Source organism: Lissotriton vulgaris, chromosome 3_1 (assembly GCF_964263255.1).
Source record: "Lissotriton vulgaris chromosome 3_1, aLisVul1.2, whole genome shotgun sequence".
In the NCBI taxonomy this organism is placed as follows: domain Eukaryota; kingdom Metazoa; phylum Chordata; class Amphibia; order Caudata; family Salamandridae; genus Lissotriton; species Lissotriton vulgaris.
The window spans coordinates 729,643,469-729,670,432 of record NC_141689.1 but is presented as its reverse complement, the minus strand read 5'-3'; the positions used below and the strand labels follow the sequence as shown (position 1 = coordinate 729,670,432).

At 47.2% G+C, this 26,964-nt stretch overlaps 1 protein-coding gene across 9 annotated transcripts in view; it reads left to right on the top strand.

Annotated features, from left to right (window-relative positions):
• YTHDC2 (YTH N6-methyladenosine RNA binding protein C2) overlaps positions 1–26,964 on the top strand; it is a 1,208,271-nt gene that overhangs the window by 457,072 nt on the left and 724,235 nt on the right. For all 9 annotated transcript variants that reach the window (XM_086961045.1, XM_086961046.1, XM_086961047.1 and 6 more), the window contains 2 exons: positions 10,960–11,025; positions 19,902–20,080. In XM_086961045.1, the coding sequence (XP_086817171.1) occupies positions 10,960–11,025; positions 19,902–20,080 (245 nt within the window). The remainder of the gene's footprint in view (positions 1–10,959; positions 11,026–19,901; positions 20,081–26,964) is intronic.

Genomic DNA, 26,964 nt, shown 5'->3' with positions numbered 1-26,964 from the left:
CCCCCGGAGCTCTCCGTCGTTGGGAGCAGCGAAGGTCTGCAGCTCCTGCTCTGAAGGGGACCACAATATTGAGTATGTATGTATTGTACCAGATACTAACACACCAACATTAACCTCAACAGATGTCAACAACGAAGTGGTACTTCTTTAACTTCTGTGCTTGGCCATGTCAGATTGCAATTCTCGTCCTTAACTTTACAAGTTACAGTTATTACTGCTTGTAGAAAATGTTCTTGACAATCCTCTTTTTTCAGAGTCCTGGCTATCAAAAGCTTTCTAAAGGGAATTTGAAGAGTCATCCCCCACTTAAGAGTTGAACAATGTCCTGTCTCTGCTCATGGACATCCAATTAAGTCAATTTACAAAACTCAAAGAGAGTTTAGAAAATGTAGTTAGAGAAAACCATAGGTGCAAGGAAAAACAGGGATTTATATGTCAGTTATGTACCTGTGTGGACGGTTTTAGCTACTTCAAAGAAGTTGGTCTGTAAATTGATAGTCTCTTGCATTTTGTTGTGTTATCCTAAGGCTATTAATACTTTGCATGCAACTTCTACTTCCATCACTCTTGTTATGAATTTGTTTTTTATTCTGTTTAGTGCTAATGGTTATCAATAGGCATCACCAGAACGAGTAGTTATTTATCAGTTATCCTTGTTCTACTTTAGGGAAGTCTTCATTGTAATCATAAGTAATCCTCACTACTTCTGGATGAAAATAGCAAAAAATTTGATTACTCTTTAATCAGTATAGTGTGTGTGTTAGACCTGGCACCATTGGCGTGGGTCTCCCTTCCATTTTTTGCTGTTGCCTCGTGTTTTTGCTGGTGTTAGAAGCTTTGGGCACTGTGCCACTGCTGTCCAGTGCCACAGTGCAAGTGCTCCCTTTTGTAAATTGATGTATGGATTAGTGATTCCATGATTGTCTTGTTTGGTTTACTTGTTTGATTTACTTGTCTGACCCTAGTATAGTGCACTGAGTGTGCCCAGGGCTTGTAAATCCAAATGCTGCAGGTGGGCTTGCAGCACTGGTTGTGCCACCCACAGAAGCAGCCTTGTAAAATGTGTCTAAGGTCTGCCATTGTAGAGCCTGTGTGCAGTCTGGTACTGCCATGCTGACTGGGCAAGTGCACCCACTAGCCAGTCCCTAAACCTTCAATTTTCTTCATATCAGACACCCCTATGGTATGCCCAAGGGCAGGGTGCATTGTAAGTATAAGGTAGGACATGCCCTGGTGTGTGTGGCATGTCCTAATAGTGAATTACAGCCATTTTCTTGTTTCACTATTGCAAGGCTACCTGTTCTCCAGAATGGGCAGTTAGATTATTACATTTTATAATCCTAACTCACTCAGGGTACACAGTAGAAATTCGAGTTTAGTATGCCTTGAACATTCTGTTTTTGAAAATACCACTATTAAAAAGTAGGTATTTTCTTGTCTAACTATCCAAAGCCTGCCTCTGCTAGGTTGTGTATTCCTTGTCTGGAGTTTGAGTGACAGGACCGGGGGATTCCAAAAGACAGAATGAGTCAGCCCATTGGTGAATAGAGAGATCTGCATCTAGATGGGTGGGAGGAGTTGCACCTGGGACCTGAATAGGGCTGTGCCTGCCTTCCACAATGCTGGCTCCACCTCCTATGGTGCGGCTGATGTCTCTGCCTTGCACTGTGAAAGAAGAGAAGGAATGATGTCAACAAAGTGCTCCAGGGCTGTGCTTTCCCTTCACAATGCTGGCTCCACTTCCTGTGGGGCGTCTGATGTTTTTGCCCTGCACTGTGAAAGGAAAGAAGGAGTCTTGTAAACAGAGTGCTCCAGAACTGCTTTGGACTGGGAAAAGGCCCCTCTGCCCTCAGAGGACAAAGGATTTTGGGGTTTAAATATTGGGACCCTGATCCCAAGAAATTAGATCACTTTTGGACTACAAGAAGAAACCCCTGCTGAGGAGAGGAACCTGAAGAAACTGAGGAGAGACTATTCCTAAGCTGAAGTGCTGCTTAGGGGATTGGCCTGCAGTGGTTGCCTGACTGCCAAAGAGAGGAGAAAGAATGTTGTGTGCTTTACTTTCAACTTGTGAAGTATCTCCAAGGGCTTGGAAAAGAGCTTGCCTCCTGCTGAAGTGCGGTGCGAGTCGGGCAGTGTGTCGCGAAGCATGCAAGGCGGTGCCCAACTCCGGTGCGATCACAGGACTCGAAGTCAGCAGCAGTAACCGCGTCGGTCAGACCAGTACGAGTCGGTGTAGCAAGGTGTTGTACGTTGCTGTGTCCCTCCATTCGCGGTGCAGGCTACGGCTCGTTGACGGCATCGAGATGGAGTCGGTGAGCGCAGAGCTTGCGTTGTTCGAGGCGGACGTTGCTCAATGCAGTGCCTACAGGACACCAGGCCAGTCGTGAGAGTCGGTCACAGCTCCCTGCCTCTGTAGCCACTTGTTTCCAACAGTTTTGGAAAACGAAGCAGCATCTGTGAGGCCTGCACAAATAACATGACACATTTGTCCTTCACTGGGAACCAAACACCCTAGGGCAGCACCTGACTCTCAGAGGGTAGTGTTGCAGAGCAGTCTGAGGCTTACTCAAGGGAGTGGTGTGGGCTAGTAATCGCCATTTGCAGGTGCTCAAAAATAACACTCAATAATTGATTGTCCAGTCTGTACGTTGCTTTATAAACGTAAGAGTACATTTATTAAACATACACACACCACTCAATACTATACACCAATTTACAAATATACATAAGCTGATGGAATTACTTTGGGACACTGCATAACATCTCCACCCCTCCCGCAGGGGGGGGGGGGTCTAGTACCACCACTCCAATGTATGCACATCATCTTGCCCCCAATGCAGTGAATTGGTCTTAACCTGGAGCGATGGCCCTGTGCACTGGCACCATCACAGTGGCGACCCCCCCCCCATTACCTCAACAAGCATTAAACAGGCTACACCTGCCTTGGTGGCACATGACCCTGACTGAGCCTCTCCTACTGACCATACAGTATGCACTTCTACATCTTAAGGGCTCATAGTCTGGGGTCTTCACCCAAGCGCAGCAGCAAGAACACATGTTTACGCACACTTTAAAATGACAGTACTAAGCCCATTTGGATATCATTATAATGCATTGCAATTACAGCCCCTAAAGGCATCACAGATGATCACAGGACATCACCTTACAAACTGTGAAATTCAGTCCCTCCCAAAAGAAATAACCATTAGTAAATGCATTTCAATGTCATTACACCATTTCACCACCAGGGGATGCCCTTCGAGACATCTCCCACTCAGCCCTTCAATCTTTGCTACATTTATACACGAACCCCTAGCTGTAGAACCAAAGTTCCAGCCTAGGAGGTGATGCAATCTTCGTAGAGCGTTGAGGGGTTATTCTTTTTAACGCCTCAAGAAACTTAGGGTGGGACTTAGCTTTGTGCTGGGGGCGAGACTGCGTTCTCCAGCAGCTCCCCCCAGCACCTATTCGCACTTAAGGGTGACCCCTCTCCTCTGGGGCCACCAAAACGCCAAAAACGATCCATTCCCCATGCCTTTCAAGGCATTATGGGACGCTTCAGCTCCTGAATACTGGATGAGCGGCTCTCCCGCTGTGCCGGGGAGAGCCGCGCTGGCGCTTCGCTGCTCTCAGGGCCTCGTGGGGGGCCCGGTCCCACCCGGACCCCCAGGTGAGCAAAATACGGCTCGGGGAGCCCACCCCCGGTGCTCCTCCTCTTTTCTGGGGCCCGGTCCCACCCGGGCCCCTCGCACCACTGACAGTCTTCCCTTGGGACCCCGGTCCCACCCGGGACCCCTGCGGTCCTCCTTTGTTGGAGGGCAGCCTGGGGAGCCCACCCCCGGCTGCCCCCGCCGGCTCCCCTCGCGGCCAGCACTCTTCCGTGCTGCCACGGGAGCCAGGCGATCCCTTCTGGTCTGCCTGCTCGAGAGGGCAGACCCGAGGACTCCCGCAGCCCATTGGGACCTTAGGGGAGTGCTGCGCCACTCCCCCAGCCTTCTCCTCCACGTCAGGGCCCGGAGATGGGGTCCCGGACCCCGTACATCTTCGGTGGAGTGCGGTCGGCACTCCCCGACCTCCGACTTACTTTGGGGCCGAGTATGTGGTCCCGGGCCCCCTCCATGACTTCGGGGCCCAGGGATGGGGTCCGGAGCATCTTCGGTGGGGGGTGGGTGCTCCCCCGCATCGGCGGGGGAGCCAGGGTGGGCTCCTGGAGCCCCTGGGGGAAATTTTCACAGGGGGGGGCGTGACTGCGCTCCCCTGCCCGCCTCCTTCACATCACCATGGGCCAGGGTGGGCTCCTGGCCCCCTTCTAGCATCTTCACAGGTGTGCGACAGTGCCCCCCGGCTTTGCTTCTTCCTGGGGCAGCCTCCGAGACCTGACCCATCCCGGGGGCAAGATTGCGACCGGCGGCGGAGCCCCACGCACTTCGTTGTCGGTCACAGGCGGGGTTAAAGTACGCCTACCTTCTCGGGGGCATATTTCGGCCCCCTGGAGTCAGATTTGCCCCATTTTTGGGTCTTCTTGCTCCTGGTGGCGTCCCCCAGCCACTGGGAGCACTCTCCTTCGTCCTCCGGGTCTCCAAGAGGGGACATTCTGCAGGGAGCTGTTTTCACTGGCTCCCTGAGCCTGTCTTCTCCCTGCGCAGAGGCCTCTTCTTCTGCGCCCCGGTCCTGGGCTCTTCCTCTGGCGCTGTTAGGGGCCTGGGGGCCCTCAGGGGTGTTCTCCTTCCAACTGTCCATTGTACCAGGCTTCAGCACCTTTCGCCTCAGCAGACCACACCCCAGGGAGAGCTTCTCTTCCTGTGCAAGGACTTTTTAAAAGTTGAGTAGGGGGCTGGCAGGAAGTCTCTGTGTGTTCTATCAAACAGCGACGCCTCACTTCCCTGCCCCGGCTCCCTCCTTCCTGTCCAACCTCTGGGTTTGTTCAAAATGGCGTCGTCCAGTGTCTCTGGCCACATGGCCTCTGAAATCCAACTCCTTTCCCTCTCACTGCCTGCAAATTAGTGCCTGGCACCCAGCGACAGCAGTTGATGGATGGGCTTTTAGCTCCACCTATCTTTTCTCCTTGGACGGAAGATCTTCGCTCTGGGAAGAAAGGGCATTAATCTAACCTGCCATGGCCAGACCCCAGCCAGGGACTCAGAGAAATATGACATTTCCGGACGACCCAAAAGCAGTACAAATATGACTTTGGACTCTGCAGAATACTCATTTTCACATCTGCTACACTGGACATTACTGCGTGTATGGAATCTGTAGGCTTTGTGGAAGTCATTTTAGCCATGGGCTCCACATCCTCATAGCGAAATCATGAAGTGAAAACACAGTAAGACACACTGACTTTCCCTGTCATGTTCCTTTCCAGTGTATAAAGCCTATTCCATGTCACCACCCAATTCTACCTTAGTCCTTCCACACCATTCACTCTGTAGCTGCTCCTGGACTGCGCACGCTAGGAATCTCCCCTGCGCAGCCCCTACGCATGTGCACACGCATATACACCCGTTTCTGCATGTAACCAGCACGATGTCCCATACTCCAGCTGCTGCGCAGCGGCCTAGTCAAGCCAGGGGTACACCTGCCAAATCTCCATTCAGTCTCCTACATTATGAGTTCACTGTGCGTGAGTTCCAGATTATGAGGCTCCCCCACAGTAAAAGCTCAACCATTAGGTGCTCAAAAAGCGAAAAATCCGGGCGGCTCATAGTGTCAGAACCACCTTCTAACAAGCAGCAATTCACAAAGGCTGGTAAAGTCCACTGGTCCTGGGACTTTGGTCAGGGGGCAAGCTCTCTTCCAAGCCCTTGGAGATCTTTGCACAAGTTGAAAGAAAAGTCCACAAAGTTCTTTCTCCTATCTTTGGCAGTCAGGCAACCACTGCAGGCCAACCCCGCAAGCAGCACTTCATCTTGGGAATAGTCTCTCCTCAGTTTCTTCAGGTTCCTTCCCCTCAGCAGAGGTTTCGTCTTGTAAGTCCAGAAGTGATCTAATTTCATGGGATCAGGGTCCCAATACTCATACCCCAAAATCCTGTGTTCTCTGAGGGGATAGGGGCCTGAGCCCAGTTCAAGCCAGTTCTGAAGCATCTGTTTACCAGACTTCTCCTTCCCTTTCACAGCACAGGGCAAGCACATCAGACGCCCCACAGGAGGTGGAGCCAGTATTGTGGAAGGCAAGTACAGTCCTGGAGCACTTTGTTGACAGTCTTCCACCTCTTCTTTCAGTGTGCAGGGCAGAGACATCAGACGCACCACAGGGGACGGAGCCAGCATTGTAGAGGGAAGGCCCAGTCCTACTCAGGTCCCAGGTGCAACTCCTCCCTCCCATCTAGATGCAGATCTCCCAATGCAGCACCGGGGAGCCCCAGCCTGTCCCTTGGAATTCCCCAGCCCACGCAAACCCAGACAAGGAATACACAACCTCGCAGAGGCAGGCTCAAATGGTTAGGCAAGCAAATACCTACTTTCTAAAAGTGGTATTTGCAAACACAGAATATTAAAATAAACTTAACTAAAAGATGTATTTTATGATTCAGGCATACTAAACTCTAATTTCTACCATGTTCTCTGAGTCTGATAGGATTATAAAGTTTAAATATTCTAACAGCCCATTCTGTCCTATGGAGAAGAGGTAGCCTTGCTATAGTGAAAAACTAAAATGGATGTAATTCACTATTAGGACATGCCACACACATCAGGGCTTGTCCTACCTTGCACTTACAATGCACCCTGCTCGTGGGCCTACCATAGGGATGACTAATATGAAGTCAAGGGAAGGTTTAGGGACTGGCAAGTGGGTGCACTTGCCCAGTCAGCATGACGGTACCAGACTGCATGCAGGCTCTGCAATGGCAGACCTTAGACGCATTTTGCAAGGCCGCTTCTGTGGGTGGCTCAACCAGTGCTGCAAGCCCACTAGCAGCTTTTGGACTTACACGCCCTTGGCACACTCAGTGCACTGTACTAGGGTCTGACAAGTAAACCAAACATCCAAAAATGGAACCACTAATCAATACATCAATTTACAGTAGGGAGCACTCGCACTGTGGCACTGGACAGCAGTGGCACAGTGCCCAAAGCATCTAACAACAGCAAAAATGGAAGGGAGACCCATGCCAATGGTGCCAGGTCTAACAACTTATTTTTAATATACAACTGTGTGATGTCCATCTGTAGTGTTATCACTGGGTTACTGTATGTGGTCACAAATGCTTTACACACTGCCCTTGAGATAAGCCTGTCTGCTTGTGCCAAGCTACCAAGGGGGTGAGCAGGGGATATTTTAGGAGTGTACCCCTTACCCTGACTAGAGGCAATGGTACCTATTTGTCACAAGTACCTACCTGTGCCAACTAGAGACCCCTATATCTAACAATGTGTCTCCATCAAAAAGAACTGGTTCAAGTGCCACTAACACAGCATGGCGGGATACCAGAATTATGGGATTCCTCAGGTCTTGTCAGTGTTCCAGCCATACATGACTACAGCTTATTTAGCTATAGTGGCAGTTTCTCGCCTGCACTTTCCATCAAAAATGTTTGTTAGAGAGGTTTTTCTTGTCACCTAGTTCAAAGAGTGACTTTGTGAACTTTAAATTGGTTTGTTTTTTAAACCAAATAGGAGGAATTTTGCCTATTGAGCATTTAAATAGGCTGCTAAAATACATATTCGAAATTAGTAAATTACCTTTTCTAATGAAAAGTGAAAAACATTCACGTTATAAATAATGTATTGAGATCCATATATGAAAAGGACTATACGGTGCCTATGGTTTAACTGGAGATTTATGTGGAGGAGAAATAGGATTCCAGGTAGGTATCTATTTCTTCTTCAAAATGCTGGCACCACCAGTACTTAAAGTGACTCCCCACACATATGCTAATGAACTCTGGAAAACCTTTGGAGGAATCTGACTTCCTGTTTTAACTAATACTCCCGCAATAATCATGTTCATTAAGAATTTCTTAGAAAGTTGCAGAATCACCAGCTGCTGGGCATTACACTGTGTTTATTTTTTAAATGTTTAGTAAATGGAGTTGCCAGCTTCGCCTTATTAACAATTGTTAGCTGGATTTGTCCCTGTATAGAATGCTTGTGTAGTTAGGATACTCGTATACAGAGCATGGGTCCTTCAGAGTCTTTGAGCAGTTGCCTTTTCACTCTGATTTTTATGCTAGCCCATCACTGAGTTCCTCTGTGGTAGCAGTTCGAACAGTAGTGATTTTGAGTAATAAATCTCTATTTGTGAATGGCTTGTTTTACATTAATAGCAAATAAGACCTGAAGAAGGGAGCTAGTTCAATGACTTGGGAATAAGCTTTCTGTCCTTGTGCCAGATACGGAAAGCAGATTATTTTAAATTCACCTAGGATGAGTTAACCTACTTTAAAAACTGGCATTAATGACAAGGTGAATGATTTTGAGAGATCGGAAGGCACTAGTTTTAGGCAGATAGTTTGATGTTGCTCCTTCCATCAATGATACAACAATGACTTTGCTAGGAAATTGTCATTTGATGGTTGACACTATCAAAATGAATAGCATTTAGGAACAACTCTCTCTCTCTCTCTCTCTCTCTCTCTCTCTCTCTCTCTCTCTCTCTCTCTCTCTCTCTCTCTCTCTCTCTCTCTCTCTCTCTCTCTCTCTCTCTCTCTCTCTCTCTCTCTCTCTCTCTCTAGCTCTCCCAAAGCTGAATAAGTTGATCAGTACTGGTGCCTGCTATTCATACAAATAGTGAATTACAGCAACATGGTAATGCTTTTTTATCCAAAATTTTGGAAAAACATTTAACAGTTGGTACTGTGACCCTAACATCTGCTTTTGAGGAGGGTGTTGCTAAATTAATGTTCTGGGAATGAAGTAATTGTGGTGGTCATCTAACTGAGGAAACTAAGAATTTAGCTACCATTTCATCTAGACAATGCAATTATCAGTATTGATGGCACTAGTTTTAGGCAGATAGTTTGATGTTGCTCCTTCCATCAATGATACAACAATGACTTTGCTAGGAAATTGTCATTTGATGGTTGACACTATCAAAATGAATAGCATTTAGGAACAACTCTCTCTCTCTCTCTCTCTCTCTCTCTCTCTCTCTCTCTCTCTCTCTCTCTCTCTCTCTCTCTCTCTCTCTCTCTCTCTCTCTCTCTCTCTCTCTCTCTCTCTCTCTCTCTCTCTCTCTCTCTCTCGCTCTCCCAAAGCTGAATAAGTTGATCAGTACTGGTGCCTGCTATTCATACAAATAGTGAATTACAGCAACATGGTAATGCTTTTTTATCCAAAATTTTGGAAAAACATTTAACAGTTGGTACTGTGACCCTAACATCTGCTTTTGAGGAGGGTGTTGCTAAATTAATGTTCTGGGAATGAAGTAATTGTGGTGGTCATCTAGCTGAGGAAACTAAGAATTTAGCTACCATTTCATCTAGACAATGCAATTATCAGTATTGATGGCACAATTACTCCCTCAGTGGCGTGAGTTGTTACATAAAGAGATCATAGTAATTGTCACCATGGGTGACATGGTTTAATTTACCTGGTGATGAACCGTATGACATAACCTCAGGCCAGATGTTTTTTTAAAAGGAATAATCATTACTTAGTAGCAGGAAAAATGGGGAAAGGATAAAAAAGTACCACAGGTGTGGTTGTATCTTGACACGTGATTTGTTAACTTCAGATCAGTGAATTACAAATAAAAAATGTGCCTTTGGGTGGTCCAACAGGCCAGTAGCATCTACAATTTATAATCCAGAAGACAGTACAGTTTTTGATCCTTCAGTCTTCAAGCAATTATGATCCCGTACAGCAGACAGCACCTACCTACCTAAAATAAAGTTAGGCACCCAGCAAAGGCTAACCTCTCTTTTTTCTGTGAGTCGCTTATTTTTAGGTCTCAGTTGAAAGTTGTCAAAAACACCTTTTGCTTACAATGTACTTAGAATAGCTTTCTGTCTTCTCGCTTCAACATTTTCTTTTTACCAACCTCTTTCAGCCATTGTCTTGAGACTTTGTCAGCAAATGCTGTTGACTGATGGGCTTCACCTTTCTTCCTCCAGTGCAGTGTGTTAGGGACTACTTAGCAACTACAGCCCTCCTTTTCCACCCCTACTGCCTCCATCCTGTGTGTCCTGCTCAGTTCCTCTTCGTGCTCTTCACCCCCTGTGCGCTCCTCATTTGCACACCAGCTACCAGAGCTCCCTCCTGCCCTCATGGTCTTCTTGTTCCCCAGCTCATTACCCTATTGTATCACATTCCTGTCCATCCCTCCTTCCCCTGTGCAATCTGTGTTTCCCTGCCTTCCACATGCTGTTGTTACCCCTTCTATCCTTCCCTCCCGATGGTTTTCTATGCTAAAAGAAAGTTTGGTGGTAAAGGAGTCTTCACTATAGTTCTTCCATTCTTTCTTTGTCATAGAAACTGATGAAGTACTATAAGGAATGCTCCAATGCCATCTGAACTTTGACATTGAAACAAAACCACCACTTTGGATCGTATTGAAGGGAGCCTTTAGTATAGTTCTAGCTTTCGTTTCTTTTTCTGTCTTCAATGCGCTGCTGTGCTAGCACATTAAACCTAGATGTACTGGTTTAGCCAATACTTGCCTTTGAGTCTTTATCATTGCTATGCATTTAGAATGGTCCAGATGTTCCTGATACTTAAAGATTGTTAGCCTTCTTGTACGTTGTAATTCTGTCCAATAGAGAACACTTTATCATTTTGTTCAGTATTTCACATTATTTCACAGTATTTCACAGTATTTCATGCATTTTCAGACCATGTTGATGCATAGGGTTACTCCTGTAAATTCCATAAAAGTTGTCAGACCATTTCTTGTCAAATAAAAGTACAATAATCCATGCTCAAATGTGAAGGAAGCTGAGATGAGGCGAGCACTTTTTTGGATTCTAATATGAATTTTTGTGGAAATTAATTGTATGCCCTTTCATTTTTGAAGGATGGCATTGGACTGGGCAAAGCACTTTGGACAAAGTGAAGTTGTTGACCTTCTGGAGTCATATAGGTAAGAATCTAGTGCCAGTCTGTTTAGCATCTTAGAGGATGATTGAGGGTGTATCATGTATGTCTGTTTCACACACAAAAATCAAAATTTTCAAACAAAGAAATATGATATGTTTATATGGGTGTACCACCTTACGCGAACATGTATTCATGTTTATGTATTCCTATCCACTTGGATGAAAATTAGCTTACCTTTAGAATGAAAATGCAGCATTTGAAAGAGACACGTTAGTGATAGATTCCTTACCTTAAAATATCCCCAGGCGTCAGACTGGATCCAGAAAATTTTGCGTAGCAATACCCCTGCGCGCCGGCAGGCGTCGTCCGCGTCCGTCGCCGGTGTCGTTAGCGCCGGAATTACGTCGTCGGAGTACTTAGACGCCGCCCATGCGCGCTGACGTCAGTTCTTCTTTTTTCTGCGCCAGCTAGCGCAGATCCGGAGAAGCTCTACCCCTTAGTCGTATTTGACTAAAATTTTTGATCTTTTTGATCATTTCTCTACTCGAGTGTTCGACTCCTATGGTGCCGGTAGGAATGCCCGGGTTTAAACCCTGTTCCAGGTGCGACCGACTGATGTCGGTTACCGACCCCCATCGCCGGTGCCTCAAGTGTTTAGGCCTCGACCGCGACGACCGCACCTGCTCCGACTGCCGGGCCCTGACGTCTAAAGCTAGGCGGGAGCGGTCCCGCAAGCGACTGTAACTCCGGCAGTCAGCCCGCGCCGCTCCAGGTCCCGGTCCCACAGGAGGTCGAGGGACGGGTCGCGGGGTCGGAGCCCTCGGAGCTCCGGGAGTGGACATCGGTCATCAGGATCCAAGTCCTCAGGTAAGAGGCATGAGAGGTCGGAGAGACGTCATCGTTCTTCTGACCCACCCCGAAGCTTGCGCGATGTGGCCGGGGGTTCGGGTGACACCACCCACGCGGCTCCGACGGAGCCGCGGACGTCGCTGCCTGACCCACACCTTCGGGTCCCTGGGCATGGCGCGACGCCTGAGGAGGTCGAGCGGTACCTCATGGCCATGAAGTCCCTCACTCCTCAGCCGGGTTTCGTGGCGCCGCCGGGCCCAACGGCCCTGGCTGGAGGGCCTAGCGGGTCGGGTGCTTCGGCTCCGGTGCTGCCGGCGACTTCGGTCCTGGTGCCGCAGGCCCTACCTGGATCCGCTTCCGGATCCGGGTCGTCGCCCGTCGACCTCACGACCTCACCGGCGCCGGCCCAGCGGGTGTCGCCCCCGGCGCCTGCTATGGGCGCCGTCCCCGATCCTACCCTCGGTCCGGGTCCGGCGCCAGAGCGGCGCCGCTGGGCGCCACTACTGACGGCCTTTGGGGATTTCTATTTCCATGAACTGGCCCCATCTGCTGACCCTGAACTACAGGAGATGGGTGACGAGGGTCCTTGGTAGGGGTCTGAGGACCCTCTGGCACGGGAGTGCCAGTCTCAACAGAACTGGACATATGAGCTTGGGGAGGCCAGTGGAATTGACACTTCGCCAGACACTGGATTTGTCTCCCCTCCAACCATGGCTACTAAGGAGGGGGCTGCTTATAGTGTAGTGTGGACGAAGGCAGCTAAGGCCCTACACCTTGAGCTCCCTGTCGCGGCCGTGAGGACTAACCTCCTCACTGAGGTCCTTAAACCGCAGGCAAGTTCCAGTGAGCCTCTACTGCCGTTTAATGAGGCTTTGTGTGACGTTCTTGTGGGCACTTGGTCCAAGCCCGCCACAGGTCCGCCTGTGGATAGGAACGTGGCCAGACGCTAGCGCCCGGCCCCGGGCGACACTTGCTTTTTGTCCACCCATCCCACCCCCGAGAGCCTGGTCATCCAGGCCTCCACTTCCCAGACCGCATCCCCGACGGCCCCGTTCGATCGGGAATCCAAAAGGTACGAAAAGTTCGGGAAGAAGGTGTTCTCGTCCCTGAGTTTGGGACTGCGGTCAGTCAATACCGCATGCCTCTTGGGCCGCTACACCCACACCCTGTGGGACACGGTCGCGGAAGTGCTGCCAGAATGTCCGGAGGAGGCCCGGGCAAAACTCGCCCAAGCCCTTGCGGAGGGTCGAGATGCAGCACGGTATTCCATCCAGTGTGAGCTGGATACAACGGACTCACTGGGCAGGGCGATGGCAACGACGGTGGCGGTTCGACGCCACGCCTGGTTGAGGTCCGCCAACTTTACGGCCGATGTCAAGGCTACCCTTCTCCATATGCCGTTCGATGGCCGTCGCCTCTTTGGCGACAAGGCAGACCATGCGCTTGAGCGTTTTAAGGACTACAGGGCTACGTCCAAGTCCTTGGGCCTCTCGGCCCCACGCCAGCAAACGGGTGCTTTTCGCTCCTTTCATGGCCAAGGAAGGGGCGCCCCCACATGTGCTGCCAGCCACGCACCGCAGAATGTTCAACAGCGCGGTGGCGGCCGTGGAAACCGCCGTAGCGGCGGTCGGGGACCACGGCGAGGCCATTCCACACCTTCCCCCGCAGCACCTGCCTCACAACCCTCCTAGCCCGTGCTTTCAGGCCCATGTGACGCCAGTGGGGGGGGCAGGGTTCGCCATCACCTCTTCCACTGGCACACTGTCACATCGGACAGGTGGGTGCTGCAAATTGTCCGAAGGGGCTACTCCCTCCCTTCGAGGCGACCCCTCCAGCCATGCCACCGCGATTCCACCGCGTGTCGGGGGATTACTTGCAACTTCTGCGAGAGGAAGTCACGGCCCTCTTGGCCAAGGGGGCCATCGAGCACGTTCCTGGGCCAGAAGTAAGTTGTGGTTGCTACTCCCACTACTTTCTGGTACCCAAGAAGGGCAAAGGGGGCCTACGCCCTATCTTGGACCTTCGGAACGTCAACGGCTTCCTCCGGAAGGAGAAGTTCAAAATGCTGATTCTGGCTCAGGTCTTAGCTGCCCTGGACCCAGGAGACTGGATGGTAGCGTTGGACTTGCAAGATGCTTATTTCCACATCCCTTTCCTGCCGGCCCACCGGCACTACCTGCGGTTCACTGTAGGCCACGAGCACTTTCAGTTTACCGTGCTCTACTTCGGCCTTACCAGCGCCACACGGGTGTTCACAAAAGTGATGGCGGGGGTCGCACCTCATCTGTGCAGGTTAGGGGTTTCAGTCTTCCCCTACCTCGACAACTGATTGTTAAAGGCGGGCTCGCCCCAGACAGTCGTCAGCCACCTCCAGACTACGGCAGACCTCCTGCACCAGCTGGGGTTCTCCATCAATGTGCTGAAGTCACACCTGTGCCCCTCCCAGAAGCTCCTCTTCATCGGAGCGGTTCTCGACTCAGCGCAGTTTCGGGTTTACCCCCCCGAACAGCGGGTTCGGGATATACAGGCTCTGATTCCGATCTTTCAGCCTTTATCCCGAGTCTCAGTCAGGTTGACGCTGCGGCTTCTGGGGCTGATGGCTTCCTGCATCCTTCTGGTGCATCACGCCCGTTGGCGGATGCGGGCTCTGCAGTGGGACCTGAAGTTTCAGTGGGCCCAGCATCAGGGCAACCTGTCCGACCATGTCCTGATCTCGGAGGGCACTGCAAGACAGCTGTAGTGGTGGCTCGCGGACCGCGATTGAGTCAGCGGCAGATCCCTCTCTCTTCCCCAACCGGAGCACGTAGTTGTGACGGACGCGTCCCTCCAGGGCTGGGGAGGCCACATGGGAGAGGCGAAGATCAGAGGCCTCTGGTCTCCGGCGGAGTCCCGGCTCCATATCAACCTTTTGGAACTGCGGGCGATTCGTCTTGCACTGAAGGCATTCCTCCCCTTTGTCCGCGGGAGTGTAGTGCAGGTGTTCACGGACAACCCAACCGCCATGTGGTACTGCAACAAACAGGGCGGGGTAGGGTCGTGGACCCTATGCCAGGAGGCTCTGCGCCTTTGGCAGTGGCTGGAACATCAGGGCGTGCCCCTGGTGGTTAAACACCTGACAGGTTCTCTGAACCCCAGGGCGGACGAACTCAGCCGCCGGTGCATGATTGATCACGAATGGCGTCTGAACTCGGACGTGGCGCAAGGTCTCTTTCTGCAGTGAGGAGAGCCTTGGTTAGATCTATTCGCCACAGAAGAGAACGTGCAATGTCATCAGTTCTGCGCGTTGGAATTTCCAAGGCGGCACTCGCTCGGAGTGGCTTTTCGTCGCGGGTGGAATTGCGGTCTGTTGTACGCCTTTCCCCCTATACCACTTCTGCCCAGAGTGCTGAAGAAGATCAAACGCGACCCGGCCCAAGTTATCCTTGTGGCTCGGGACTGGGCACGAAGGTACTGGTATCCCGAGCTACTCAGTATGTCAGTCGATCCCCTGGTTCGTCTGCCTCTTCAGGAGGACCTTCTGTCGCAGCAACAGGGGACGGTCCTCCACCCGAACCTGTCCAGTCTCCACATCCATGCTTGGAGATTGAGCGGCGACAGTTGAGGCCATTTGACTTGCCTCCTGAAGTCTGTAAAGTCATTCTGGCAGCCAGGCGTCCCTCCACGAAGTCGGTATACGCCTGCAGGTGGAACAGGTTTGTGGCATGGTACACAGCAAAGGCTGTGGATCCTCTCTCTGCCCCTCTTTCTGAGGTTCTTCTCTTCCTTCTTTCTCTTGCCCAGCAGGGCTCTGCCCTGGGCACTATCAAGGGCTACCTTTCTGCCCTTTCAGCCTTTCTAAGGTTGCCTGATCAACCATCTTTGTTCAAGTCCCCTATTGTAAATCGTTTTCTGAAAGGCATCACACACTCGTTTTCACCTGTTCCCTTCGTGATGTCTCAGTGGGACTTGAACCAGGTTCTTACTTATCTGATGTGCGCTCCCTTTGAGCCACTTCACAACTGTCCTATCCGCCTTTTTACTCTGAAGACTGCTTTCCTGGTTGCCATCAGCTCTGCCAGGAGAGTGAGTGAGCTCCAGGCTCTATCCTCTAAACCTCCTTTCCTTTCTGTCCATCCGGACAAGGTTGTGTTGCGGACCACATCGGGCAGTTCATCATTTTGCCCACCTTCTTCCCGCCTCCGCATCCCTCGAAAGAGGAAGAGAGGCTCCACCGTCTGGACCCAAAACGTGCGCTCTCATACTATCTGGATCGCACACGCCAGTTCCGCTTGGATGACCAACTCTTTGTTGGTTACATGGGCGCTAAGAAAGGACGGGCGGTGCACAAACGGACCATCTCTCGGTGGATCGTGTTGTGCATCCAAGCATGCTACTCTTTGCTCTTTGGCTAAAAAGGAACCTCCTGTTGGGCTGATAGCCCATTCCACTCGGGCCACGGCGACTACTACTGCCCTGGGCCGAGAAATCTCCTTGCAGGACATTTGTCAGGCAGCTACGTGGGCCTCGCTGCACACGTTCGCAAGACACTACTGCCTGGACAGCCAAGTCCGGAGGGATGGCTTCTTTGGCCGTTCTGTCCTCCAGGACTTTCTGGTGTGATTATTGGTTTGCAGAACCACCACCGGGGTTGGTATTGCTGGGGTATCTATTCTAAGGTAAGGAATCTATCACTAACGTGTCTCTTTCAGATGCACAAGTTACTACTTGTGTAACGATATATCTGTAAGAGACATTAGTTAGTGATAGATATCTTACCAACCCACCCAACCTCCCCGTTCTGCGAACCGATATCTAGGGTTAAGGTCATGCCCTTTCAGGGCCCTAGTTTCATGGCACCAGTGTTGGTTTTTATCATGACATGGCTCTGCGTTTTTGGTGCGGAAAAGCTGTGTCTAAGAACTGACGTCATCACGCGGAGGCGGCGTCTAAATACTCCGACGACGTCATCACGGCGCCCACGACGCCAACGAAGGACGCGGAGCCGCAGACGACGCCTACCGACGCGCAAGGGTACTGCTATGCAAAACAAATCCGTATCCAGTCTGACGCCTGGGGATATTCTTAGGTAAGGAATCTATCACTAACTTATGTCTCTTACAGATATATCGTTACACAAGTAGTAACTTGTGCATTTAGCTGTTAAGGTGAACGCTGACACCGAGTGTCAGATAAATGTCATTGTGTATTGTAATTTGTCTAGTTCTCCAATTCTATTTGTTATAAGCTATTTAAGCCACACTCCTTAATCAGCTGCCACCAGCACTCACATTTAATGTCATTTTTCTGTCATGTAAAATAATCGTTTTGTAAGTTACCCGAATATTTTACTTTTGCTGCAATATTTTTTCCTATTTATGTGCTAAGTCTATTTGATCAAATGAACACTGTCTTTGCCTGTGTTTTTTTAACAAAAATTTAGACTGGAGAGTTTCTAGTTAAAGCCTGCTCTCGCAGATTCGTTACAAGAACCCTCCTGCCAGCACCAGACTAGATCAGTATAACAGTGCATTGTCGTTTGTTACAGGCAGCTCTGCTTGACATGAGTGAAGGAGTTGCGTTACTGCAAAGAAAGTGATGTGGCTCCACCAAAGCTGGATTCGATGCTGCTGAAGTTCTCAGACTCATAGTTAATAGTTCAATGCTTTCTTCATTTTCTATTTGTAACTTTTTTTTAACAAAGTTTGAGGAGACATAAATTGCTTGGCATATATTGTTTGCAACCCCAATCCTAGACTTACTGTGGTGCCTGGGGAAGTCTCATCATCTTTAGCCATGTTCTGTGCACCCTGAGCCGTGAGGAGATGAAAGGTAATCCCATGCCTTCAAGAAGAGTTAATCAAGATCCCTCTAGAGTCTCAAAATCGAGATTTAGAAATTGCTTTCCTGATGTAGGCCACACACTTTTAAAAAAAGCGCTATAGATCTGAAAAAGGATGTCTTCATCATCTGGATTAGTTTCCACACTTGGCTTGGATTTCTTCCTTATCGGTATGTGTGTTGACCAGACCAAAGCCATACAGAATGCTATGTTGACTGTCAGCATCCTAAAGCTGCTGCTGTTGCTCAGATTCATACAGTGCCGCCTTACACCATTGACTGTGTCTCCTCCCTGCCAATTTTTGCATCAGTGCCTCTGATGTCACCTGAGCCATCAATGAACTATTCCTGAAATACCTGTGACTTAAGAACCTATGTCAAGTATGTAGTGTTAGCAGTGCTCATGTCAGAGGCTAAGACAGTTTCTGCTTCAGAATAGATTTTGAGACTGGTCAGAGTCAAACCACAAGGTCAAGTCAAAGAAAGAAGCAGTCCCTCAAATCCTTCATTTGGGGGCTCAAACTTTCATTTGGCTCCATTACTTATTAGGATCTGACCCACATGCCTTTGGATTTCCAGTGCACATCCTCAAAGGTGAAGACATGGATGATGACCGGTTTGACCACCTCCTGACAAAGGATACACAGTATAAACCTTGCTAATCATCCTCAAGGATCCGGGCACGGACTTAATATACAGTGAATCTATAGCAATGCGGTTTAAATGTGCCCATACACATTACAGAACACATTCTGGGGACGGGCCAACTTGCCATTCTTCTTGAATGGGTTTTTAGAGTCCTTAGATGTGGGCTTTTTATCAGCACATACATGGAGAAGTCCATCAAAATATGTTTATATCTTGCTACTTGGACGATCAATGTATAATAGGCTTCTTACAGTTCATTCAAATTCACCTTGTTCTTGAGTCAGGGTATTTAGAAACTGGCCAGGAAGTCATCCCATTGCCATCCCAGCCAGCTTCTGTCTCAGTCTCCTCCTTAATTGGGTAATGTTCATGCTAGTCAAGTGTGCCACTTGGATTCAAGCTAGCCTGGTTGAAGGGTGACATACCCTTAAACCGGTCCTAGGATGCTTGTTTCCAGTCCATGGAGGACCTGACCTGGCAGTTCGGGCTGAACTGTTCCATTGGGCGCAGGGTCAAGACTGATTTGCATATGGCTGGGTCCAAACTGGAATAGCATGGTGAGTAAAAAAGACAATTGGACTAGGCCCAGATCTCTGTACTGTATTACATTGTTCTGCATTCTGTCCATCAGTTTTTCTTTTTGAAATGCTTTGAACCACATGATTAATTGGTCCTTGACACAAAGCTTTTTTTTTAGGAAGAGTTAGGTCTCTCGTGTATCTCCATTATTTACTATGGTTCTGAAGATGGTATCCTGGCTTGACACATTTGAGACTGAAAGTCGACGAGTAGCCCATCTCTCTGTTGGAAAATATTTCAACCTACACAAGTTTTGTCTTAATGCTAAGACGGACATTCACTTGTTCTCATTTGAGAGTAGCTTTTTGATACATTGACAAATGTAAATGTGGAACGGTGTAGTCTTTGGTGGATAATACATTGTAAATGTAGGGTGTGACTTCATTTTTTATTGAACCCCTGCATTTTTTGTTTTTTAATTACATTTGTTGCATTGAACCAGTATATACACCTGCCTGTGTGATTTTTTTCAATGTCTAATTGTTCCATGCATATAATACTAATTCATTTATGATGCCACGAAAGGACATCTAAACAGACTTTAAATTTGCAACTCATGTACTTTTGAATGATTCTCTTGTTGTCAGTTTACCCTACCATTAACATACTTGCCACCAATAATTTTTATCCCCACCACTGCAAAGACTCCACTGAATCCACCCTTAAGGTTACCTCAATTCCCTTTAACTTAAAAAGCTGGAAGAGAAGAGAAAGTCAAAGGGGCTTCGCCAGAGTAACCAATAAGCTTTCTCTGTGCTACTAAGGATGTGTATACAGCGTGAATCTCATGGTGCGGGGCCTTGTGGGTACTTAGTTAAGAGGTTTCTCCAGCAAGAGGCTAACTGTAATTTTTTCAGCCCCAGCTTAAGTGTATGGCACCAATAATATGCATATTTAGCGAGTACCTGAGATACTATGGTAAGTGACATTTTTTGTCTGATGTCTTGAATATTGTTTATAAAGGGAATCCGATGCTATATGTATTATGAACAGATGCTTATCTATTTATTTCCATTTTGCATTTAGTGCCTCACTGGAATTTGGAAATCTAGATGAAAGTTCCCTTGTACAGTCAGATGGGTGCAACTTAAGTGCAGAAGACCGGGAACTTCTCAAAGCTTACCATCACAGTTTTGATGATGAGAAAGTTGATCTTGACCTAATTATGCACCTTCTTTACAATATCTGTCACAGCTGTGATGCTGGTAAGTAGCAGATCTTAAGTTTATTTTTAGGGTATCAGCGTAATTCAGCACATTTTCTCTTTAAAATGAATGAAGCAATTGATTCAAATGAGTAATTCAAGTTCTACTAAGACTTTGAAACTCAGATTGGGATACTAAAGGCTTTGTCAAGACATTTAAAAAAAAATCTATATGCACTACTGCACACTTTGAAATGAATCCCTTCCATTCTTAAGTGGAGCAAGATGTAGAAGGTTTGGTTGTGGTCATCCTTTAGGATAAAGCCTATGAGTGCCTCCATTTGTGCACCAAACTTTAGGATGGCAAGAGAATATTCAGTTGAATTAAAGTCTTAATGATAGTGGAAAATAAAGGAAATATAGGCTAAGGTTGTATTTTTTGTGAAACTGGTTCCACAGTTTGGATGCCATGAAAGCAAACCTGAAATCACTAAAACTGGTATATCAGTTGATAGGCAATAAATAGCTTCTTTTATAGGTGCATCTACGATCCCACCTCCAGAAAACATCCCTTAAAATCTGTGAAGTAATACCCCTCTCCATTAGACTCTTCCAATGCTTTTTGTCAAGGTGATTGTCTTTTGTGAGGAGAGTAGCTCTATATAGGTCTGTAAACACCTAAAGCTAGGGGTTACTTATCTAGAACTCCTCATTTTATTGTATTTGCTTCTGGTTTTAGTTTTGTTATGCAAAAATGGCATGTAAATGCTTTTTCTGTCTTCATATTTGAGAACTCAGTGTTGGTCACTGCTCACCTACCTATGTAAAAAAAACCTGTAGATTTTTCTTTCACTAAACATGTTTAATAGCTTTTGGGAATCTTGGAACCTATGGTTCCCATATCCTGATAAGTGATGCAGTGGTCATGTCACAAGTTGCCTGGTGGAACTTCCCTCTGACCGTGATGTGTTCACCCTTGCCCAGATGTTACAGCTGAACCACTGACAGATGCCAATGTATTAGTCTCTTGTTGTTATCCTTTTTTTATGTGCTTTTTTTCTTTGGGCTGCCTAAGGGAAGTTAAACAAGTGAGAGTTTCTGTTTGTGCTGTCATTTGCTTCAGTATTATATTGCCATATTTGGACTTTGGTGGCTAGGAGGTAGCTCTGGGCATCTTTGAGACCAAGTTCTCACTTCAGCAACCTCACCCAAATCTTTGGGATAACTGCCAACTTAATTACAGATCTTATAATGCTAGTAGTTGCTGTAGTGTCCTCCCAAGCATAGTAGCATGCAAATGACCACGTCACACAAAGAGCTCTGTAGTGCATGTCTTTATTCTTCAGAGTGTAACCAATAAGTAACTGTACGCATTGCGTCATGAATTTCATTAACCACACCTAGACACAACCAAACAATTACGCCATTCTTCTACGGAGTCCATCAGGAACCAGAAGGGTTTTTCTATACATTTTTACAATACACTACATCACCCCATCTTGTGCCCAAAAGTACAAATATTGCACATATACATCATAGTTCCTCAATTAGTCGTCGAGGTTCTTGAACCAGTTTTTCAAACCTAGTCGTGTGAGGTTGACGAAGCGGAGGAGCAGGGCCTGCTTCAGGCACCGGGGATGCAGAGTGAGTTGTAGGAGTTATGCTTTCCAAGCTTTCAGGTGGGCATGTCTCATTTCTGACATATGGAGTTGATAAACATTGAGGTAGGTGCTTGAAATGCTACAATTCTCTTGTGATCGACTTTCTAGGATGTTGAGCGATCACCATATGTTCTTTGCTCGTCACAACCCTCAAGGGTTAAGCATCAAACTGAGCATGAGACTTGCATTTCTGTTTCTACTTGAAAACCATGTCCAGGTACATTGTCGTTTATCACCATAGGTCTTCATTCTGGACTTGTGCAAGGAATCTGTCGTACGGATCTCGTCCGCATCTGTCGACCTATGAGTGGTCCATTGCACCACTTTGATTCCCCTGGCTCTACCAAACATCAAGGGGGCAGAGCGTTCACTTGTAGTTAAATGGGAAGTTGATTGGTAGGCATGAAGGGCTAAACAGAGGGCTGATATGAGATCACTTCCTTCTATTGCAGCTCACTGAACTACTCTCTTTAGGGTTCCCAAGAAGCTTTTGACAACACCATTTGCCTGTGGTCAGAGAGGAGTGCTTTTATGATGTTTGACATTTATGTTAGTGAGAAACTCTTTAAACTTTCAGCTGTTTAACGGTGGGCCATTGTCAGACTTAAGAATGTAGGGGACACCTCATGTTGCAAAAATGTAATTTAATGTCCCAATTACTTTGATGAATTTGATGATGATCGACAATGTTTAATATCCACTTGCCTTAATTGGTGTCACTGTTTGGTCTTGTGGGCGTGGCTAGGGGATTTTTGGGACTTTAAAGTGTCCATTTTCTCATCTTGACGTGATAGTCATTTTCGCTTTTGCTTTGCAAACCATTACAAAATGGTTTTCTTTCCTGCAACCCTTGCCTGTTTGTCCAGTGGTGGGGTATTTACCTACATGTGGAAAGGAGAATCTGCATTGGAAATACAAGTTTCCCCAGTATTGGACTTTCATAGATTCCCATGCTTTGTATCATTCCCCCGTCGTCGGAATGGGAGCCTCGGTAAACAGAAAGTACCATAGCAGTAGTTACAAAAGAGAAAGAAAGGCCTACGTGGCAACATGTTTACAGGGAGACTTTTTTCTCCTTCACAGAAGTTTCAGTCATTGTCTAAAAAGAAGATTCCCATGCTCCGAGAAATTCAGAGACAATGTCTATTTTAATCAGGAAAAGTAGGACTAGAGCAGAGCACTTTCCAGGAACTACTTCACACTTAATATACTGTAGAAATGTGAGCAGTGGTGGCCTCTAGGGATAGTGCTCAGCACATTCAACTCATTCAATGAAATCTGGATATTTTAAAGTGATAGGAATGCGCTAGTACAGTTACAGTTCATCATATGTGCATAATAATAATAATAATAATAATAATAAGACTTGACGCCCTCATCAAACCTTGCAAGTTCAACTAATTCAATGATAGTTATCTGTCTCAGAGTCAACGATGGTTGCTTTTTCAACTCATCCAGACGATGTATGCTGTGCAAGATACTCAGTCTTGAGAAAGTGCTCATGGCTGCAAGAGCAGAAGAACGTGCAGATTGGCAAGCTGCTGAAGTGGAAGTTGGAGTAGCCTAGAGTGAATCAGCACTGAACATTCAAAGTATGCAGAGACACAAGGGCGAAAGCCATAAAGTGATCTCTCAGAGGAAAAAGAAGAAAACAAGTTACGTATTGTAAATAGCTTTATTGGACAGATGTATCATAAAAGCACAGGATAGCATTACAACGTACACATTAAAAAAAATTACGTATATAAATAATCCAGACCTACAACATATTAAGATGATATTAAATAATTTGGTACCTGACGAATAAGTTATATATAAAAAGATTTAAAAACTTTAATACCATAAAAATCATCATTAAGCTACCAAACATTTCATAACTCCAATACATTCCATATATTACAGGGTAACATTAAAAATTATCATTTGGTGTAGACCTAGGGAAGCACCTTAGATCGAATAGACCAGGCCCATCTCAAAAACGTGACCATTGCAATTGCTATTGGTAGGGTTGGGTCCGTAGTGAGGACTCTCAACGCCTCTTCATACCTTCTAAAGCCTAATAGCTTGCAAATGGGTATGACCCACATAATGCAGGGTTTATTATGTAATGAGCAAAAGAACAACAGATAACTGATCGTTTTCTGTCTATCTAAACACCTTGGGCATACATTCTTAGTGGGCCCTGCCCATTTGCTAGAGAATGACCGGACAGGTAGGGTTCCGACCCTCAACTGAAAATACAGTTTCCTGTCAAAGGGTTTCTCAGCGCCATCCCAGTATTTTTCTAAGGCGGGCCTTGTCTTAAATTCTAGGAACCGGCCTGTTAAATGCTTTATTGATCCACTGGAGCATACTGTGGCCGTGACCATTTCCCAATACCTTTCCTTCAGAATCTTCTTTGAAGGGAGAGCAGCATTAAAAGGGTCGTCCCACAGTTCTCTCAGACCCAGGTTCACCAGCAACGACCTAATCTCCTTCAACCAATATACCTTGTGGAAACGATCTGCATCCATTACATCTTTGAGACCTTTGGCGTAATGCGCTAGTTCATCCGTGCACCGCAATCTTCGCCAGTATAGAAGAGGGCGAAGTTTGGCCAGAACCACTACTGCTTTTCTACCCAAATATAGCAATAATGGTCGCATGGGTGTACTTTGTGGGGCACTGGTAACCTTACGCAAAAACAAATTTTCTGCTGCGGTTAGGGGGTTTAAGTTTGTGAACTCCCATAGCTCGGCACCGTACAAGGCGGAACTTAAGACCTTCATGCCATAAATCTCCAGCACAGGGCTAATCGGTTTGGAGAAGGAAGATTTAAATTTAGCTACAAGGATCCCTGACTGTTGTTTATGCTTTAATGTGGCCACATCAAATTTGGTTTGACCATCTCTTATCTGCATGTAGGGTAAACTCCCAAATAAGTAAAAGCATCAACTTTTTCAAGGGGAGAATTGTTCATGTATACCTTACCCCGGAATGATCTATGTTCATTAAAAGACATAAACTTTGTCTTTGCCGTATTAATTACTAGGCCCTGAATAAAACAAAAATCCTCAAACCTACGTAAGGCTTTTTGCAAGCCGCTAGGTGTCTTGGAGATAATCAATGTATCGTCCTCGAACATGAGGATAGGTATATGTTCATCTACTAGCATATGGGCATCAGTGGGGATCACTGAGAGGACATCGGCCACCCCGTTTACGAAGAGTGAAAACGGGGTAGGTGCTAGCACACATCCCTGGTGCACTCTGTCCACGGAAAATGACTCGGTAACCTCTCCCTTGGACCACCACCGAACCCGTGCATGGTTGTCCTCATGTAAGCGGACGATCAAGGATAACAGTTCAGGAGCCAACCCCCATCTCACTCAAGACACACCAGAGCCTGCAACGCGGTATCAGGGCAAAGGCGGGCTTTAAGTCCACAAATACTGCGTACAGAGCCCCTTTCCCCAGAACAACTGTCTTCCAGTAGATAGTAATGAAACGGAAGACCTGATCTATAGTACTTGTAAGGGGTCGAAAATCCGCCTGGAGTGGGGTTAAGATTTGCTTATCTTCTATCCATAACTGGACCTTATGTAAAATCAGCCTTCCCATAATCTTTTGAATAGAATCTATGAGGCTGATTGGCCTATAATTAGCTGCCACTGATTTGTCACCCTTCTTAAAAACAGGAATTATCTCTGCACTCATCCAAGAAGGCGGAATTTGAGCACAACATGCAATTGCATTTGCTACATGTCTAATATACAGTCGCCAAGATGACTTGTAATTTAAAAAAACATCCGCAGGGATGCTATCAATTCCAGGGGCACGTCCAGGTGTGATGGTGCCTAACGCCCTATCCACCTCCTCTAGTGTACATGCCCCACTAGTAAAAAAATGTATAAACAAATGGATCAATATTCCGCTCATCATCAAGGGAAGCATACTGAGGTTTAAAGTATTCGACCCATAAGTGATGGCAACATTATTCTGCGGGGGTTCTGGGCACCCCCCCAGTCCCATTTGTACTTACTCCAAAATAATTTAGGATTTCGAGACTCACATGCTTCCTTAAGCTCCTTGCCTGGTCCCAGAGCCTTTTGGCTTCCTTGACTGCTTTTCTGTAGAGGTCCCGGGCCAGCCTTACTCTAGCTGAGTCCATGGAACCTAAAGCTACCCCCAGTGCTCTCCGTTAGTTCCAACATTTCTCGTTAAACCACCCTTCCGGTTTCTTGTTCCTGCCTTTCTTATTATTAGCAGGTTTACAGAAGGATAGTTTTAGACGATCAAAAAGTGTAATAGGCAACTCAATTATTTGGGACATCGGGGTCTGGCTTTTCTCATTAATACCCAAAACTTCTAGTACCCTATCTACCTCGTCGTTCATGGCTAGCAGTGTTTCCGGGTGTTCTATGACATTACTCCATTTCAGATGGCGAGTATCATTGGACAGAACCAGGTCACTGGCCACTGCCTCTTCGCTGCTGGGTAGAGCTTCGCCTAGCACCCCAACCATTGTAACGATAAGGGGGTTATGATCACTTTGAACTCGGGTAGTAACAACCATATCTTTAAGGAACTGCCACAGGGCTAGACTCACTAACAAATAATCAATACGGCTAGACCTGTGGCCGTTATTAAAAGTGTCAACCCCCATCCTGTCAGACAGTGTACGCCCGTATGCGGCCCTCATCTGGTAACCTATACACATCCCCTTCATTTGAATGGCCGCCTCTGTCCATTTTTTTATTGACTCAATCTCTAGGATAGGTATGCCCCACTTTACGTCTTCCTCTTCCATGAGACACTGGTCCTCAAGCCCTAGTGGTTCGAACGTAGTGTTAAAATCCCCCACGACTATCGGACTGATATTACTCGGCTACCATCCAACAAACACTCAACAGCTGTTAAAACTTCTGATCGTCGCCCACCCAAAAGGCCTCTTGCGTAAACATTATAGATATTCAAACTAGGACCCTGCGCTGAAGTAATTCTTATTGCAAGAATGTCAATGTTATTTGTGGTTAATTGGTACACTTTACACAGTAATGCCTGACGTACGTAAATCACCAGGCCCCCCATTGGACGGCCTTTTGCTTGCTTTACTGCAGGGACCTGAAAACTAAGATACCCTGACCGATACACAGGATCTACCGCCCATGTCTCTTGGAAGAGACATATGTCATGAGCTTCGATGAAGTCTGACCAATCAGGAAGTGATAATTTAGAACCCAGCCCTGCAATGTTCCAGGATAAAAGTGACACAGTACCAGGCCTTTGGGTACATAGGTCCAATG